Below are 19377 nucleotides of genomic sequence, written 5' to 3' on the forward strand. Positions count from 1 at the left end.
ATTAGGCCACAAATTCCTCTAAATCTTTCTCATCTACACATGTTTTCTTCCTACTGCTTCTTGTTCATGGACATAGACCAACCATATTCCCCTTACAATCCATCTAAATAGTAGAAATCCCAAAGTCAACCAAACTAGTCAATTTATCACTCAAAAACCTTTATCTTTGTTCATATGCATTGCTCATTGCATTGTAAACAAGAAAGACAACAAGAACCCATTTCCTATTCCTAGAGGGGATGAATTGGTTGACGAATTTATGGAGCAACTATTTTCTGTAAGATTAACATGATTCTTGTTACTATTAAATTATGAAGAGATCAAAGGATGTGCTGAATATGATGTTTGGGAATCACCATAGACACTGCATTGCTTGTCATGCCTTTTGGTTGTAGTTTTCAAGTTATACTGAATTACGCAATGCAGTCTTATCTCAAGAAGTTTTCCTCTTAGGTGATCAATTTGATATGAATTTGTATCTCTTGGCACATCTAAAGATTGACTTGTGGAAACACTTAGGGAAAAGAGGTAATGGCTATTCTACATGTTCAACAATGGCATCCTTATTAGTTATGCCAAAACTTCCCAATCATAACTCATTATAAATTCTTCAATATCTCTCTTAGAAAAGTGTGTCCTCCCCCAAATAAGAAAAGTGGGTGACTTATTTACCAATTTTTCATCATAAAATTTTTTAGAAGAAGAAATGAAAATGTGACAATTGATGTACTTTTAAGTAAGAAAAGGATGGTTCATGGTTCTTACCCAATTCTAGTGTCCATCTAGATGGAGGTTATTCATCTACCAAAATTCAAAATATTATTCAATAGTAGGCACAAGATCCTCCATTGATATTAGGATTTATGTAGTTGGGATGAATGCTGAAATACCATGACTGCATTTATTTATGTAGCAACTCCTAACCTGAGCATCAGTTATTTTTGGACATTCATTTGTTCTATATAGCAGGTCACTCAGGGGAATACATTCATCATAGCTTTCATCAATATGAAGATTTCCATTGCTTTTTGGTTACAATGTTGTCTTATAATGACCCCAAAATTGCAAATAGTTATTTCGCTCAAACTATATGGCGCTTTTATAATTATATTTAACAAGAAGAACAATATGTGTACTAAAGAACAAGAAGAACAATATGTGTACTAAAGAATCTTCGAGGTTAAGTTTTAGAGGCATTCAAAAATTTATTGTTTTGCAGCATTATTTCACTATTGAAAGGAGACATTATCATATGATATAATGTACACCAGTCAAATTGGATCCATAGTAAAAAAATAATATTGCAAAAGGGTAGGAAGATTGCAATTGCTTACCTTTAATATTTTTGGAGACAAAGAGCTAGGTCCTCTAGAGGAGAAAAATGCAATTTGTGGAGCAAGTGTCTTCTTGATAGCTGTCTCTGTAGTAGCCAGTCTCAAAAGAGGAGATCTGCAGAGTATCAATATTAGGGCATTTTTAGTCAAAGTGTTTTTTAAAAAATCTTGTAGTTGCCAATGCAAGATGATAGCTACCTTGTTTCCTTTGTAGAAATTACCAACTGATTACCTTGATGTCTGTATGTAGGAAACAATACTAGTGCCCACTTCAAAATCCACTTGTACACATGGAATAATAGGGGAAGAAACTATAGTCTTGGTTCTGATCTGAGCATAGATCACTCCAATTCCTTGGGCATTGTAGACACTGAGTGCTATAGCACTACTTGGCTTTTGTGTTCTAGTTTGGAAACACAAAACAAATTTACCTTTTGCTAAAGTAGCATTAAGGGAGTCTATTTCACAAGTCCTGCAGATTTATTACTTCCTATGAGAACCATTACTTCATTCAAGGTGAAAGTTAGCAATAAATGTTAGAAGTCATACCTAGCTTGTGAGGCAACAACATCCCTAGAAGTAATGTCTTCTGCATAAACAAGGCTATACAATTTCTCCATATGCTTTTTGGTATACAATGCTTGACCTTGTAGGACAAAATATGCCTTATAGTAATGCCATCAAACTTTAACTTACTAAATCAGTAGAGAAAGAAAACTGGTTTAAAATTAAATTGTGTACAAGTTTTTTGTATCAATCTTTTAGATCAGATTTCATGATTCATCATCAGGATATTATGAATCACAGAGTGGGGTACAAAAATTGTGTTCACAATTTAATCCAGAGATAACTTTCTCAATACAATCTGGATTGTGGAAATCTCTTATTATTTATACTAAGTATGAATGATCCAACTATATTAAACATCTTACACAATTTTCTAAATAAAGGAGAATGGGTGTTTAACCTTGAAGGTTTGATTGTTTCCAAGAGTCAATGCAGTAGGGAAACTTCTGTCAATTGTGCTTGCTACTACTGTAATTAACCAGGGAGCTGTATTTGTAACTGTATCTGAATAAGGTCCAAAGTTTCTAGCTGAACAAGCTATAACAATTCCTTTTTCTAGAGCATGAAATGACCCAATAGAAATTGCATCATCAACATAAGCATCCAATGGAGGTGGTGATCAAGAGACATAGAGAGCACATCCACACCATCATGAATTGCATCATCAAATGCAGCAAGTATGTTGGCTGAACTGTAATCACCAGTAGCCTAGCATACTTTGTATGCTGCAATGTGAGCTACTGGGGCACCTCCCCCCCCTCCCAATAGATCTTGAAGCTAGCCCGAGAAAGCTCATTATCTACCAAATTACCTGCTACTGTTGAAGAAGTATGAGTTCCATGACCTGATGCATCATGAGGTGACAAAAACTCTTTTACACTGCTCATATTTAGTGGCCCAAATTCAGCTTCATATGCTTTAATATACCAGTGGGCACTGATGATCTGGTTTGTTTTTTATTTGATACCACTAAATTAATAATGACAAACACTTAGCAGACTATCCCTCCTACTCCAAGTTATAGGACAAGTCATCTAGAATGAATATTAAGAAAACCTTTAAGTGTCAAAGATCCCTTGAATTGTAGCATTATAGAAGTAACTATGTTGTCATGAATTTTTGATACATACAGTGAAAAGCAATTTACATTAAGAGTTTATACTAGAATGATGTTCCTTGATACTACACCTGTCATGTCCCCTTCTATTATCTAAGCCAAGGATCACTTAGCCTATTTTACATCTTGATAGGCTTAAGTTAGTATGCAAGGGATGCCATGAGGGTGGAAATATTAATAGAGTTCATTTGTTGGTTATTACATTGGTTGCCTGCATTAAAATCTTCAATTTGGCATTGGTAGAACTGATAATGAAATAAAGAACTATTGGAACTCTCATTCAAGCAAGAAACTCCACCATAATTCCATCCTTCACACAACCCACCATTACAAGACACATTCTTGTCTGTCACCAATCACAGGGATCAACACCTTAAAGCCCTTCAATGGACAATTAGAATGTGGTAAAATGGGGGATTATGTGGTGGAAAATACATAATGGGAAAACTCATCTCCTTGTGTAGGAAAGTTCACAAATACTAATGTGTTCAATGAAAATAGTGATACTGTGGATTTTGTAATCACTCAATAGTTTTCACATGAAATAAATTTTCTAAACAAATGTGGAGGCACAATAAACTACCAAAAAACTGGTAATACAAATGATAGAACCTGGGTTCTTCATTCTGCGGTAGATGAAAACATTGCATACTCTTAACAATGCCAAATTGAAGATTTTAATGCAGGCAACCAATGTAATCAACTCTATAATGCACTTGTTCAATGTCAAATTTGATTTCAAAAACAACACATTGGACTTCTAATTGAATAGCTTTAAATATTTTAGCCACAAAAGATGATTTTGTCCTATTAACAAATAGTGAAATGGTCATGGAGAAAGTGTTAAACATAGCGACAATGGCTTTCCATAGTGTACAGCTAGTTCCATAAGCCAGAATATAAATTTTGACGCAAATGAAATCAAGCTTTACATCACAGCTAGATCTATTTGGTAGAATGTATGTTTTAATTTTAGAGGTACACTTTTGTATCAAACTGACCAACTAAGCTATAAATTCTATTTTTAAATTCTATGTTGTCATCAGATGCACATTAGATTTATTTCAATAAATTCCCTTAACTACATGGATGAATTTTCATCTTCACCATTGGCTACAAGTAGTTGTTCCCCAACTATTTCATCTATGTATCTACTATGTAGAGATATCATGTTGATTTTTTTTAATTTGGCTACTTATGGTATTATTATCCAATGTCTTGCAAATTCCTTTGTAGTTTCTAATGTAATACACACAAAATATCATGAATTTATGTTTTATTGATGTTTCAGTTGCATTTGTGGTTTTGCAACTCTTTCTTCATTCTTCTGATTTTTTACATATTGAGTAGTAGATTTTAACAATCTTCTTCTTACCACTGAAGCAGGAATCCTTCATTCTTGCTATAACTCTTTATAATATAATTCTGCACAAGCTCTCTAAAGGGACGTAAACATGTCTTCCCAGCTTAACATGATAAACCAATGTCAAGGTTGCCATCAGTATTATCTAGAATTAGCATCTTTTTGTAGCCATGGTAGTAAAAGTTGTTTTTGCTAGGAAATGCCTTTGAGAATCCAAAGGCCAAATGTAATATTGACTTTAAATGTAATATTGACTTTAAATATTATTGATAATAAATGTAATGTCAAATTTGATTTCAAAAACAACACATTGGACTTCTAATTGAATAGCTTCATTTAGTCCTGAAGCATCTATGTCTCCACTAGGATGATCACTCTAAAAAGACTAAAAATGAATTGCAGTGACCTTCAAGTAAAAATCCATTTGAACGGAGGAAGGAGGCAGATACCAGATTACATGATGACTTAAATGCATAAAAACTAGCATATGTACTATTTGTTAATTTGGATATAACACACTTCAAACATGATAACAAGAGTGAGAACTATTTTGAGCTATGACATTGCTCAATTATGGTAGAAAAAATAAACCTTTGTCTATTCACAAATAGATTCGATTGTTTTCTTTTCTGCACAAACCTTTGAATGCATCAATGACTTTTCATTATCAAACACTGATGACACAAAGCTCTGTTAACCAAAATTAGATTGCACACAGTTGTTAAATGTTAAGAACTTTTAGTGATGCAAAAATATTTGAAGAAAGTCAAAAGAAAATTCAATATTTCAAAGAATAGAAAATCTAATATGAAATTGGATATTATAGTAGAAAGCAAACAAAATCTCCATAATATTTACCAGTATTTAAAGTTTAAACACAGCCACAACTACCATGAGCTGGTAACAAAAAATTTGGGTACAATTTTTACTGGCATTACTACTTTAGATACATACATCAGATATTTTAGGAGATTCTATGGATCTCAGAGAATAGAAAATTGAATGCTCCACTTTTGATGAAAAAAATGACTTTACATGTTGTACAAGAATTATGTGTTGGATGTTTCTACAGATGGTAAAGTAAATGTTCCATTTTAAATTTCCTTGTAGAAAAAGTTAAGTAAAAAAGCTTTTATTTTCTTACTATGTAGAGCAATTGATATCAAGGACTTACAGAATAGCCATCCAAGGATTGTGAACCACTTTGTTGATTTGATCATCTTTGTATCCCCTGCTATAGGTGGACTTGATCTCTGGCAAAATAGTTAGCTAGAAGTAGGGAAAATATGCTTAAAACAAGAATTCATATCTCAATTATACTTTGTCATCTTTTTTTCATAACTATAAAAGGAAGGGTAGTCATAACTGATAATTAGTGAGTCTGGCATACTCATTGTGATTAACGTCAATCTCCTTTTCATTAAAGTTTGTAGACATGATTATTCAATCTAATTCCACTCAAAATAGAGTTATCTCCATTATATTCTTTATAGGTTCACATGATAAACTGTCAAACAGAAACAAATAATGGAGGAAAAGCATGGACCTTTAGTTCTAGGCCAATGTTGCCAATCATATCATCCACAAAAATTTCCATGCCATCAATGGTTATTGGACGATTTGACCCAGACCGCCTAACTCCCACAAACTTCCCTTCTTGATCATACATCACAATAGACTATAGATCTCAAGCCAAAATTGATCTATGGTGTCAAAGAAATAATCACCAAATATAATAAATTAAATATATGAGTTTTCCACAATCCATAATTGATTTAGTTACAAATTTCTAGAATAGATTGTGTATAAGTATTTATATGTTACAAGAGATAGAGGATATATAAGAAAATCAGTGGAACTCATCCAAAGTTTATATGTGGTGAAGATGTTGCCCATGAGCCGTGTCATTGCAAGTGCAATTAATATCACCAATACTTCTGTTGAAAAGTTCCAATCCAATCCTTGAAGATAGACAATGGCCAAGAAAATGCCCAAGCACAATGTATTGTTCATTGTCACTACCCCATATATCTACAAAACAAGATCTGAACATTGAGAAATCTATCTGAAAATTAGCATTTGTATGTCAATGTGCATGTGTATGAGAAAGAGAAAACCACAGAGTAACATGCAGAACTTAAGCAAGAAAATATATCTGGTATATAGAAACAACGAATGTTGTGCCCTAAAAGGTGTCCATATTGGCAAACAATGAGATCCCATGAACAATTCTCGCTCTTTTATTCTCAGTGTCATCCCCATTCTCAATATTCGAACTCATCAAGTATCTTCATGGATCAAAGAAATTGAAAGACAAGGAGAAATGTACCTCAGAATAGGTCAAAGAAGTAGTTCATTTTTTCTTCCAACTTGCAAAGATAAGTGCTGAAATGGCCTCACTTGAGTTTGTGGAAAAGGGCATTGCTATGAAATAAATAAAGAAGGTAGGGATGTTTGTGACATCAAAAAAGTTGTTCACAACATCCACAAGTGGATCAGCAATGACACCTGCTATAATTGCTCCTGCCATAAGTAGCAAAGTAGCTTTCAAATAGACTTTGTATTTGCTACCAAAACTTTCATTTTCTTCAGCATTATCCATCAAAGCTTCTAGTTCTTCCTTACTCTTCTACAACACCAGATACAGACTTGCAACCCTCAAATTTTGAAAACAAAAGATCATATAATCCATGGAATAAGAGTAGAAACATTGGATGAATGCTATAAGATCATTTCTTCCAAATAATCACAATCAGCTTACTTCATATCCTGAACCCATCAGAAGAACACCAAGGTCTTGAATATGAGATCTGGGAAGTGATTCTGCAACTTCTAGTTTTAGGATGTTGGATCTAGACTTCATGAATTTCAAGGAGAAGGCTATAAATGTCCTAGGGAATTGTAATGCAAGGGTTGGTAAATGCCATTTTACGACTATAGTACAGAACAACAGACTATGCCTAGAATTGCAGTGATAATTACTAGTTTTTATTAAGTTTTGAAGTGAATAGAGAAGTGTTTGTGGATTTTGTTGGATGGAATAGTGTGTATACTATTAATTCTTCCTTGTGCAAGCATTAAATTAGGTCTTTTCAAGTTTTGCAAGTGCTTTGTTTAATTCTTTCTAAGTAGACTGTGCTCCCCATCTAGTATCTATGATGTCATTATCATGACACTAATTTAGAAGCATGCAATGTTAAAGTAATTCTAGAGAAGGTAGAATGAAAATTTTAAAGATAGACAACATGCAAGTGTCCCCTCATAATAAAGATGCCTTGAATAAAATTTGGCTTTGAAGGATCCCTCATTTTGGTAAAGATCATCAGAAAATTGTAAGAGCCATGAAATTTCCATAGTTCATGATAGTTCTAGTGAATGCTTTTGAATATAATTATGCATCTTTTTTCAGAATCTATAGTTTGGATCACACTCACATTTTTTCTCAAATGTTGATGCTGGAAAACACTACACAGTTATATCCAGAATCATCTGTCAATACCATAAAACTATCCTTGCTTCCTCTATAGGCTATATTGTGGATGTGCTATATGAAATCTCTCTCTTGAAGCATATAGGGGGAAAAGCAGCTATAAGTCATATATTAACTATGGCATGGAGTCCTTGTACCACTGAACTTCTCAAAGATTTGCCTAATTGATGTCTTTAAGGATGTGAAAAAGAAAGAAGAGTGACAACGAATAAAGACTGTTAGCTGTATAAATCTCAAGATATCAGCAAGAAATGATTGTAAATGCTGCCCAAATTTGAAATTCATGAAAAAAATGTCACAAATAGAATAAACACTAATCTTACTTGTAAGAGTTATTTCGATTGTGTGGATTCTGCCACTCTAGAGGTGATTGAGAAATTTGTTAGCATCATTTAGCAATTTCAAGTAAATAGTACTCACTGTTACCAAAATTTCACACATGCTGAATTTTACTAAGAAGTAACATCACAGAAAACAATGCAAAGGAAATTATTCATTTCTATTCATTTTTATCATTTTGCAATCATTTATGAAACCATGCGCAAAAGAGATACAAATGTTCATTGTATAGATCATCACTGATACGTACAATTTTCATTTTTACAATATAAATGAATTAATGTGCTGAATGGAGAAAGTCTCACACAAGCCATGAGGATAACTGATTAATTTTTTTTCATCAAGAAATAAACTAATAGATAAATATATACATGAAAGAAATAGGAATAGAGATAACCAGTCATTGCCTGTTGCTTTGACTGGTTATGGTTTCTTTTTTTGCCGCACTTGTCCAGCTCCGAGCTCCACGCTCTCCAGTAACTGCAAAAACATAAGGCAACTGATGTTAGATCTCGAGGGATCTAAGCAATGACTACCTATCTCTACGAAAATATTTTCTATCTATCAATGCATTCCGTCATGAAGGAAAACAAGCAGTGATATTGACATTTAATGTTAAAAAGAAATAAAACCATTTGTGAGTGTCACGAGCCCGTGCTTGAACCTCATAAGATATGTAACAGAATAGAAAAGATGAACAGACTAACAAAATTGCATTATGAAGTTATTATAAACATGTACCAACATACAAATGGAATCCAAGTTCCAAATCTTAATTCAACAAAGGAGATATGGAAGAAAATATCAATCAAGACATGGTGCTGATATCCGGCTTGGTTATGTAACCGCAACTATAAGTTGGAAAGGAAAAAGTGTGATAAATGAAAAAGGTACTATAGCTTGGTAATGCATGCATCTATGACCAAGTGTTTCTAGCCTAACTTTACGCCAATATGATAGTATGAATTTGAGGCTTAGGACTGTTGAAAAATGTTGTAGCAATGTTAACTGAATATCTCATGTTGTGGACAACAACTAGCAAGCAAATGAACAGACTAACAAAATTGCATTATGAAGTTATTATAAACATGTGCCAACATACAAATGGAATCCAATTTCCAAATCTTAATTCAAAAAAGGAGATATGGAAACAAATATCAATCAAGACATGGTGCTGATATCTAGCCTGGTTATGTAACCGCAACCATAAGTTGGAAAGGCAAAAGTTTGATAAATGACAAAGGTACTATAGCTTGGTAATGCATGCATCTATGACCACGTGTTTCTGGCCTAACTTTACGCCAATATGATAGTATGAATTTGAGGCTTAGGACTGTTGAAAAATGCTGTAGCAATGTTAACTGAATATCTCGTGTTGTGGACAGCAACTAACAAGCAAATGACTGGTATTTTTCAATGCATGTGAGTGTGAAGCAACCTAAAACAACATGCTAGGGTTATCCATGGCAATGCAAAGTCGTGCCATAAGATATAAGAGGTTTTTGATTTCACGAGTGTGCAATTATACTAGCAAAAGAATAGCTATATGAGACTTACTCAGTAACCAGCAAATGAAATGACTTTGAAAATATTAATTTTTTTCTAATTAAAACAACCATGGTTTCACTTCCAATATGTAATATGGTGCAAATAGTTAGTCATCAAACAAGAGGTTTGAATACAAAATTCATATCATCTTTCAAAACTTTAAGTTATCATTAAATGGAAGGATGTTGTCGGATGTGCAAATTTTGTAGTAAGAAAAAGAGATATCAATTGAAGAATGTGCCAAATATCTTCTACAACAAAAAGAAGCCCAAGCATGGCAGGAAAAGTGGGAAATCCACTTTGTTTTGATTTTCTGATGGACAAATATAAAGGCCACCAGTAAAAGAGGAAGACCATTTCAAAACTAGAGTTTCGGTTTTCCAAGCAGAATTAATCAAGTTTGTTGTTAGTTTCAGCAGCATTACAAGTTTCAAAATCATTCCTTCCTTCAAGTAAAGGTCCCAACAGAGATAAATGTGTTTCGTAGCAGCCAAATACAATCAAAATATTTATATAGCTATGAGGGTTTGATAAGCCATTAGAGAAAAGGAGAAAAATCTAAGTGTTCTCACAGCCACAGTAAGAACCAGTGCGGGTTCTGAAAAGTGGATTCAACTTAACACAATGAGGAGAATTATGTGTTAGCAGCAACTTTATCATCTTCCTACACTTGTTTGTTAACAAAAACAACACCAAGTAATGCAAGGTTTAAAATACAGAGAGTTGAAAAGTGCAAAAGCTAGAACATACAATTCTTCTATGATGATTTGATCAGCAAGACATCTTCCATAAAACCCAAATCAACTTTTTCTATAAAAGGGATCACAAAGCAATCAAATTCGCATATAGCAAGTTCTAGTAGATGAGGCGAGTTCATATAATCAACAACAAGCATAAATATGGCACTCCAATCAGCATTGAACCCCAAAAAATCCACAGTCCACAAGCAATCAAATTTGCAAGGTGAAGAAGAGATGTATTTACATCATATGGTGGCTAGAATAAGAGCCATCTGAATCTCACACGTCCAAACATCAAGCAAGTGATCATATGAAGCATAATATGCATAGAAACAACTTCCAGAAAGACCTATGGCAGATTCAGATGAAGAAAATTTTGCAATACAGCAACACTAACATTATGCATTGGACCATGAAATGCATGCAAATGAAGATACATCGATGAAATCCAAATGCAAAAGGGCCCAAACAAGCATACCTCCATGGTGACTTACAGCAGGTTGAAGATATGTTCCCAAATGTGGCGGTTCAAATAACAACAGCAAGGCCGACTGATCATCTTCGAATACGACCTAGAAAACTTCTAGAGGAGGAGCAGGCAGTGGGCCAAAAAAAAAAAAAAGAATCAAGCAACAGAGCTCCATCTTCTTCAAACCCTTACTCCTCTCCTAGTTGCGAGCTCAAATGTATGAATGAAATAAGTTAGGGGTTTCACATATTAGTCGACCCCTTTCCATTCTGCATAAAAATTTGAAGTCTGATGTTTTGGGGGGAGTCTTTTGCCGTGTTTTAATTTCCCAATAGTTGTGAGCTTTTGCCCAAGTCTTCCTACTTGGGACTCAACTCTTTTTATTTATTTGCAAACTTTTGTTTTGTCTAACTCTTTAGAAGGTTAAATATATATTTCCTTTATTAGTTACTTTTTATAATATAATTTATCTATTTTTTTTATTTTAATAAATGTTAGCTATTTTATTAAAAACATTAAGTAATTAATTCTTATTACTTAATGTTTTATATAAAAAAATAATAACTAATACTTATTAAAATAAGAAAGTGTAAATCGTATTATAAAAAGTTATTAAATTATAGATATTAGATGATTTATATTTTAAATCATTTAATAAGTATCATTTAATAAGTCTCATGATAAGAAATAATTATTTATTTTCCTTTTTAAAAGAGTTAAGAGACATATTTTGCAGATCTTTTTAATTGAGTGTTGAGTCATGTATGATAAGACTAGGGGGTAAGAAATCATTGCTTCTGGAGTCTGGCAGGAGTTTTGGGGCTTCATTTATGAGAGGTAGTTGGTGATGTTATCAGACCATGCCTTTTGGGCTATTTGGTACACCTTTTGAAGTCTTGAAAAAGACTCAAGTTGGCCTTTGGGGTTGAATTCGACCCAGTATTTATGGCTTTTGGTAAAATGCAGTTGGAAAAAAGAGGTTAAGTATGAGTTTTTCAACTAATTTTAGAGGTTCTGATTTGTGTGGATAGAGGTTTTGTGGCTTTTTCTCTAAGTCCTAGACTTCATTTTACAGAGTCTGTAATTCATTTCTGGAGATATAATACAGGTTGTAGCAGTGTGATTATGCTTGGTGAAGTTATCAGTGAGCCCTTTTCCTTTCTACAATTTCTGTGTGCATTTCAAAATGATTGGATAGGTTAACTTGTGAATGTTTCATTATTCCCTATTTTCTATCTCATTTCAGCACCTCTGTGTAGAACAGTAAGCTTTTTTGCAGGTTATAACATGTGTTTTTGGGTGAAATTAGTCAAAGGGAGGTATTAGTTTGTCTTTCTTTCTGTAGTTTCAATGAAAAAACCTTATTATAAATCATTTGTGCAAGCCTTTACAGGAAGTTGTGCTTCATCTGTGTTTCATAAAGTTACATTATCCTCTCTATCACATGTGGGTTACATTTCCATACCCCTCTTTGGTGTATCACTTCCTTATTTTAAGACTTAAGGTTTAGTTTTTTGGTTTTCAGTAACTTCTTCCCTTTTTCCCTCAAGTTTGCTTTAAGTTTTAAGAGGTTATCACTGAGAGATTCAATAGGAGCCAGCCTAGAATCTGAAGGTTTCATCTCACTGTCCAGTCCCACATAGTGAATTGAATCCCATGTTAAGTAAGGGTTACTGAATGTTTTCCCATTCAGTAAAGGGTGCAAATCCTGAAACTTAACAATTTTTGCACGCCCGATGGGACCCGAATACATTTTTCAACTATGTTGGTATAGCTGAAAGCCTTGTTTCAACTAGCCAGCAGGAAATGACGAATTTATGAGAAAGATACAAACACGAAGTTCTAGTTCTTTTGAATATCTACAGCTAGAAACTCTAAAAAGACATGGAAGGAGTCTTGCTAGAACGAAGCCAGCACCAAGAAGGCAGCTATCAACCCCTAGTTTTTGTGTGTACAGCAGAACAGCCCAAAGGAAAGTCACACGTTCGGCAAGTCCATCAGTAAGGGCTAAATTATTTGACATATTTGCTGATTCACCTACAAATTTAGCAAGTACTAGTTTTATACCAGCAGGTGCAGCAAGTACGAGCTTCCAGCAATCCTGCTCAAAAAACAACCTATACCACAACAACCTATGCAACAACCAGTACAACAACCTCTACAGCAACGTCGGCCAATGGCGAGACAGTTTTCTTTTGTGCCTTTTAATCAAGGGAGCCCCTTGAATTTTTCCCAACATCATGATATACCACTTGCAACATTGAAGATTCTGCTATATTTTACTGGAGAAAATCAGACTACAGCTTATGAGCACATAAGGGATGTTGCTACTTTGTGCAATGTACATCATGTTATAGAGGAAGATGTGGCTACTAAGTTGTTGGTGGTATCTTTAAAGGGGAAAGCATTACAGTGGTTCAAAATTCTAACTATTGGCTCTAGAGGCTCATGGGATGCCTTGGGTGACGCTTTGACGAAACATTTTGAAGACAAGTCTGACTTCTTGTCGCTGGTAGAGCAGCTCACAACTATAAAGCGAGTGCAACAAGAGAAATTGATGGATTTTAACAACCGGTTTCAAAGAACCTGGACTAGAATACCCATTACGGTGAGACCTTTAGCCAATCATGCTTTTCTTTATTATTTGAGAAGCTTAATAGTGATATATCAGTAATGATTCAATCTATGGGAGGTGTTTCACTGCCTCAAGCTTATGATATCACCATTAGAGCTGAAAATAGTCTTATTCAAGCTATTAAAATAGCCCGTAGGCCTCCAATGCCCATCTTTCCAGACATTCACCCAAATATGCCATTGACAATTCCATAATTTAACCAGTTACCTACTATTCCCAGCCAAGAAATTACCATGGCATGCCCTTCGGGTACTGCAGGCCCTTCACAAGAGCTGCAGGAGATAAAAAATAGTCAGCTCAAGATCAAAAACATGATGTAAAATTTTAGTAACGAGCTGGTTAATCTTTAAAAACAACAGTTCTAGCCTAGGCTGCCTTACCAACAACAAAATCCAGTTGCAAATCTGCCTTACCAATAGCAAAATCAAGGTCAAGCCCAAGGAAATAGACAACCATTTCAAGGTAATGCAATAGGTTATAGGAAAAATATCAATCAAAGACCTTTCCGACCTTATAACCTGGCCCCTCTTAATGCTGTGAATCCAGTAAGAGACATAGTCCCCATGCAAAATAACCTTGCAGTGGATTTTGAATGGTGTTACCCCTGTAGCGAATTGCATAATCAGGCCACATGCACAAATGGAGTTATAAACTAGGCATTAATGGTACAAAATATGGTGGTAGGATAGCAAAATGCCACTTATGATGCACCTAAATAGTAGCATGACGCACCTACTCCTGAAATCAGCTTCCTTAACTGGTAGGAAGATGAGTTTTGTGTAGTCAATAATGACTCGCCAATATCAACAAATACCCGATCTAAGAAAAGAGCCCTTGAAATAGAGAAAATAGCAAATAAGGGTAGACTACCTGATACTGATGAACCATCATCAAGTGCCACAAATGCAGTGGGAGACACTCACATTCCTGTCGCTAAGGAAACCGTTCACAAGCCAATGGAGCATGGTGCTGTTAAAGCACATCAAAAATCACACTTCGCTGCACCATTTAATATCATGGAGAACATGAAGAAGATGAATGTCTCCATGTCAATGTGGGAGACTTTGGCCATCCCCGGTCAGGCAGATATCTTGCAAAAGGCTCTCTTAGATGAAGCAAATCCCGCAAGGGTGATGTATGAACCAACAAGTGTGGTGTTAACCAACGCTGATGAAAAGGGGGAGGACAGCAATAAAATTGCCACAGAACCAAATAAGGTAATAAAACTGCCTCCTTTCTATCTTTCCTTAATTATTGGCAATAAACTAGTCCATAACTGTATGGTAGATAGTGGAGCTACAAGCTCAGTCATGCCAAAAATGATAGCTGGCCAGTTAGGACTAAAATACCAACCCATTGAAAAGGGTGTTGTTTAGCTTGATGGGACATCCGTAGGTACTATAGGCATGATTAGAGATGTGAGTGTCACCCTTCATGCCTGTCCTAATTTTTCCATTTAGCAGGATATCTATGTTATAGATTTACCTCCATTCTTTGCCATCTATTTGTCTAGAGATTTCACGGCGAAGATTGGTAGTTACCTGTCATCCAATTGGTGGTTACCTATCATCTGATTGGTCCCACATGCTTTTTAGGACTAGAAATGGCACAAAAGTGATGATCAAATTGGAGTTACTTGCAAAAAACCACATAAAGCCTTATGTTCCTAGTGCTGTCAATGCGAACCTGCTTGCATTTGACGAAGCAAAATGTCATACAGTTGCTGAAAATTGAACCCAGCTAGATGATTTCCCATATATTCTTCTCGATGAATGGGCATCAAGTCAAACATATGAAAACCAATTTTACCATATGACGAATGCTGACTTGGGGACCTACATTATACATGAACAAAGTGAAGTTATTCCCAATCTAGTCAAACTAGTGAATCAGTTGGGAGAATCCCAAGATCAGCTATGGAGCATGTTTTTCGATGGTTCAAGAGGTAAACAAGGTGCTGGTGGAGGCGTCATGCTGGTTTCACCCGACAATGATAGGTACTATGCCACTTTCAGATTCAATTTTTCTTGCACCAATAATACAATAGAGTACGAAGGGTTAGTTCAGGGATTAGAATGGGCAAGAAAGCATAGTATTAAGTGCTTGAGGGTGTATGGTGATAGTGAACTAGTAGTAAATCAAATCAGATGTCTGAATGCTGCAAAAAATGACATTTTAAAGTCTTATAGACATCATTTTTGGGATTTTCTTAAAAATTTTGATGCATTTAATATACTAGTTGTTCCTAGAAAAGAAAACCAGCATGCCAACAGACTGGCAGCTGTAGGTACTCAATATGAAATTGTCAACAGCATGTCCACCCATACTGATCAGCGTCATATCAGAATCATTACCAGGCCTTCAGTTCCTGATAACGATGTTAGTTGGCAAGTTTTTGACAGCGATGAACGAATTCTGCAATTTTTGTTGGAAGAAGACATTTTTGCCAGTTCTAACCAGCAGAGGTATAAAGATCAGTATGGTGATCAAGTGATACAGTTAAAAAACAACAAGTTACCAAAAGGTTTAGTAACACTGGAAAGCGTATTTAATTCTGATGATCAGCTCAGACTAAGAAAAGCCAACTTGTTGGTCAAAGAAAACCAGTATGCAGATCTGGAAATTGCACCAGGTAAATGCCTTAAGTTCAGCAAGGTAAATTTAGCTAAAGAAGAAGAAGCTTTTCTTCATTTATTTCAAGAGTTTAGTGATGTCTTCGCTTGGAAATACAGCGATTTAAAAGGGTTCAATCCAAGACTGGCACAACATACAATAGAGCTCGAACCAACAGCTAAGCCAATTCAACAAAAGCAAAGGCCTATTAATCCAAAGCTAGAACCTTTGATGCAAAAAGAAGTTTTCAAATTGATCAAGAGTAAGATAATTTTTCCTATCAAACACACAAGTTGGGTTTCTAACTTGGTCCCGATAAGGAAGAAAAATAGGGAGCTATGGTTGTGCGTAGATTTCAGAGACTTGAATCGAGTCTCGCTGAAGGATAGACACCTACTTCCATCCATGGAACAGATTTTGCAAAGTGTATTAGGGGCTAAAAGGTTCTCTTTGTTGGATGGTTATTCAAGTTATAACCAAATTTTGGTAAAGGAGAAAGATTAGTTCAAAATAGCATTTACAACAAAATGGGGAACAATGGCATATAAAATAATGCCATTCAGATTGTCCAACGTTGGAGCTACCTTTCAGAAGGTCATGGAGATGGCTTTCAACAACCTGATGTACAAGTTCATCTTGGTTTATTTAGATGATGTCATTGTTTATTCACAGAAAAAAGTAGACCACATTAATCATTTAGGACAGATTTTTGAACGCTGTAGAAGGTTTGGTATCTCATTAAACCCAAAAAAGAGTATCTTTTTAGTGCATGAAGGGAAATTACTCTGATACATTGTATCCAAGTCAGGCATCACAGTGGACCCTGAACAAGTTGAAGCAATTTTGGAGCTGCCTCTACCACAACACAAGAAAGGCCTTCAAAGTTTCATTGGCCACATCAATTTCATGCGGAGGTTTTTGCCTGACATTGCAGCACTTCTCAAACCATTAATGGCCATGCCTAAAAGGAACACAATTTTTACCTGGACAAAGGAAGCCAAAGAAAATTTTTAGGCCATTAAAGACGCATTAGTATCATCACCCATCCTAGTCAATCCTAATTTCAGTAAAGATTTTATTCTTTACGCATATGGTGGTCATGATGTGATTTCAGCCATGCTGGTACAAGAAAATGTAGAGGGATTGGAACAACCAATTGCATTCTTTAGCAAAGGACTTGAAGAGTATGAACAATGGTATAGCTTTGTTGAGAAACATGTCCTTGCTGTTGTAAAAAGCCTTAAGAAATTTAGGCACTTGCTGACGCATAACAACGTCATTTTGCATGCCACGCATTCAAGCGTCAAAGAGTTTCTCTTGAGTAGAGATCTGAATGAGAAAAGAGTCGGCTGGATCACACACATCATGGAATATGACGTAGATATCTAGATAACCAAGCTAGTTTGAGGGAAGGGTTTGTGCGAGCAAATCATAGATAAGGATATTTCGGAGCTAGAGGAGCAAGCAAATGCTATTTTACTGATCGGTGCTGCTGGAAATGATGATGGAACAGTAAGCTGGTTACAGGATATGATCCATTTTTTAAAAACCAATCAATTTCCAGCCACCTTAGATCGAGCAAAGATAAGGTATTATCGCTTGCAATCAGCCCCTTTCGTGCTGATAAAAGATATTCTATACCAAAAAGACTTCAATGGAGTCCTTCTCAGATGCATAGATTCAGATCAAAATGCTCAAGTATTGCATGAATTTCATGATGGACATTCAGGAGGACATTTTTCTCCTAGAACAACAGCCTATAAGATTCTTCGAGCTGGCTATTATTGGCCTGATTTATTTAAAGATTGTCATGCACATGTCAAAAAATGTACTAAATGTGCCATGTTTGCAAGAAAAGAAAGGCTGCCAGCTTTGCCCTTGCAGCCAATTAAAACCGAAAAGCCCTTTCAAAAGTGGGGCATTGATTTTATTGGGGCCATTAACCCTCCATCAAGTGCGGGTCACAAGTGGATTATTACAGCCACCGACTATTTCACACGCTGGACTGAGGCAGCAGCATTAAAGGATGCAAATGAATCAGCAGTCTTAAACTTTTATGATGACACTGTGAACAGATTTGGAGTACCGGATTCCATTATCTCAGATAATGCACTTGCTTTTGTTGGAATGAAAGTCACTAATTGGGCTTTTCATCATGGAATATATCTCAGTACAAGCTCAAATTATTAATTGCAAGGAAATGGATTAGCGGAATCTTCCAACAAGAACCTGATAAGAATCATCAAGCGCAATTTGCAAGATAATCAAAGAGATTGGCATTCAAAATTGAAGGCTACCTTATGGGTTGACAAAATCACCCCAAAAAAAATCATTAGAAACTCACCTTATAGGCTCGTATATGGGAAAGAGGCCAAATTGTCAATTGAGAAAGAATTACTAGCGCTTGATCTTGCTACATAGTTGGTTTTATTTGAGAAAGGTGACCCTATGCTGGTGCGGTGTGCCCAGTTGATGGAGCTGGAAGAAACTAGGAAAAAGGCCATGGAGACCATGGAGTACCAGCAAATGCAAATAAAGAGAAGCTTCAATAAGAGGGCTTGAGCTTGAGATTTCCATGTTGGTGACATGGTACTAAAGTGGGATGTTCTCAAGAGCAGACCCGGCCAACACAATAAATTTGATCACATGTGGGCTGGGCCATTTCAAATTGCTGAGTGTAAACAACACAATGCTTACCAGCTGGCTACCATGGATAGAGACGTCTTACCAATCCCTGTGAATGGGATCCACCTCAAACCATGTTTTGAGGTATGATTTGCAGTCCTGCCTTGTACATAATAAGTTAGTTTCCCTTGTTTTCAATAAGTGCGTCTGCATTTTTGTTTTGTTTTGTTTCTGTTCTAGGATTAGTTTCCTGTTTTGTTTTAGTGTAGTTTGGTTAAGTTGCTGGTTCATGTTGTGGAAGCTGTCATACCCTCTCATATCATTCATGCATGCATAAATATGTGTACTCAAAGGCACAAACATATCCAACATACACATACATGCGCACACATATATCGCTGCAAATAAATGTCTGGTTGCCAGCCATACATATCTGTGTACCCATGCATACGCTGCATACATGCATCCATTCAAGCCCACACATTTACCCATACATCAACCAAATGGTCGACTATGACAATTTTGACTCCTAAAGTT

The 19377-nt window shown here is 35.5% G+C and overlaps 1 protein-coding gene and 1 pseudogene across 1 annotated transcript; one reads left to right on the forward strand and one right to left on the reverse strand.

Annotated features, from left to right (window-relative positions):
* Positions 1 to 5891: 5891 nt before the first annotated feature.
* Positions 5892 to 14058, reverse strand: LOC149538862 (sodium/calcium exchanger NCL2-like; annotated as a pseudogene).
* A 1356-nt stretch (positions 14059 to 15414) lies between these two features.
* LOC149538863 (uncharacterized) lies at positions 15415 to 18405 on the forward strand. The gene is made up of 3 exons (XM_089802496.1): positions 15415 to 16477; positions 17330 to 17445; positions 17629 to 18405. The coding sequence occupies exons 1-3, from the start codon at positions 15415 to 15417 to the stop codon at positions 18403 to 18405; spliced, it is 1956 nt and encodes a 651-aa protein (XP_089658622.1).
* The last annotated feature ends 972 nt before the right edge of the window (positions 18406 to 19377 follow it).

Source organism: Cupressus sempervirens, chromosome 9, assembly GCF_028749045.1.
Source record: "Cupressus sempervirens isolate cs-2001-9-10 chromosome 9, ASM2874904v1, whole genome shotgun sequence".
Taxonomy (NCBI): domain Eukaryota; kingdom Viridiplantae; phylum Streptophyta; class Pinopsida; order Cupressales; family Cupressaceae; genus Cupressus; species Cupressus sempervirens.

Bases quoted from the DNA above. Each gene is read 5' to 3' on its own strand.
- LOC149538863 (XM_089802496.1), top strand. From the start codon at position 15,415: ATGACGAATGCTGACTTGGGGACCTACATTATACATGAACAAAGTGAA. The intron at 16,478-17,329 runs GTAAGATAATTT...ATGTGATTTCAG, and splicing joins AGTTTTCAAATTGATCAAGA to CCATGCTGGTACAAGAAAAT. The intron at 17,446-17,628 runs GTAAAAAGCCTT...GTTTGAGGGAAG, and splicing joins AGAAACATGTCCTTGCTGTT to GGTTTGTGCGAGCAAATCAT.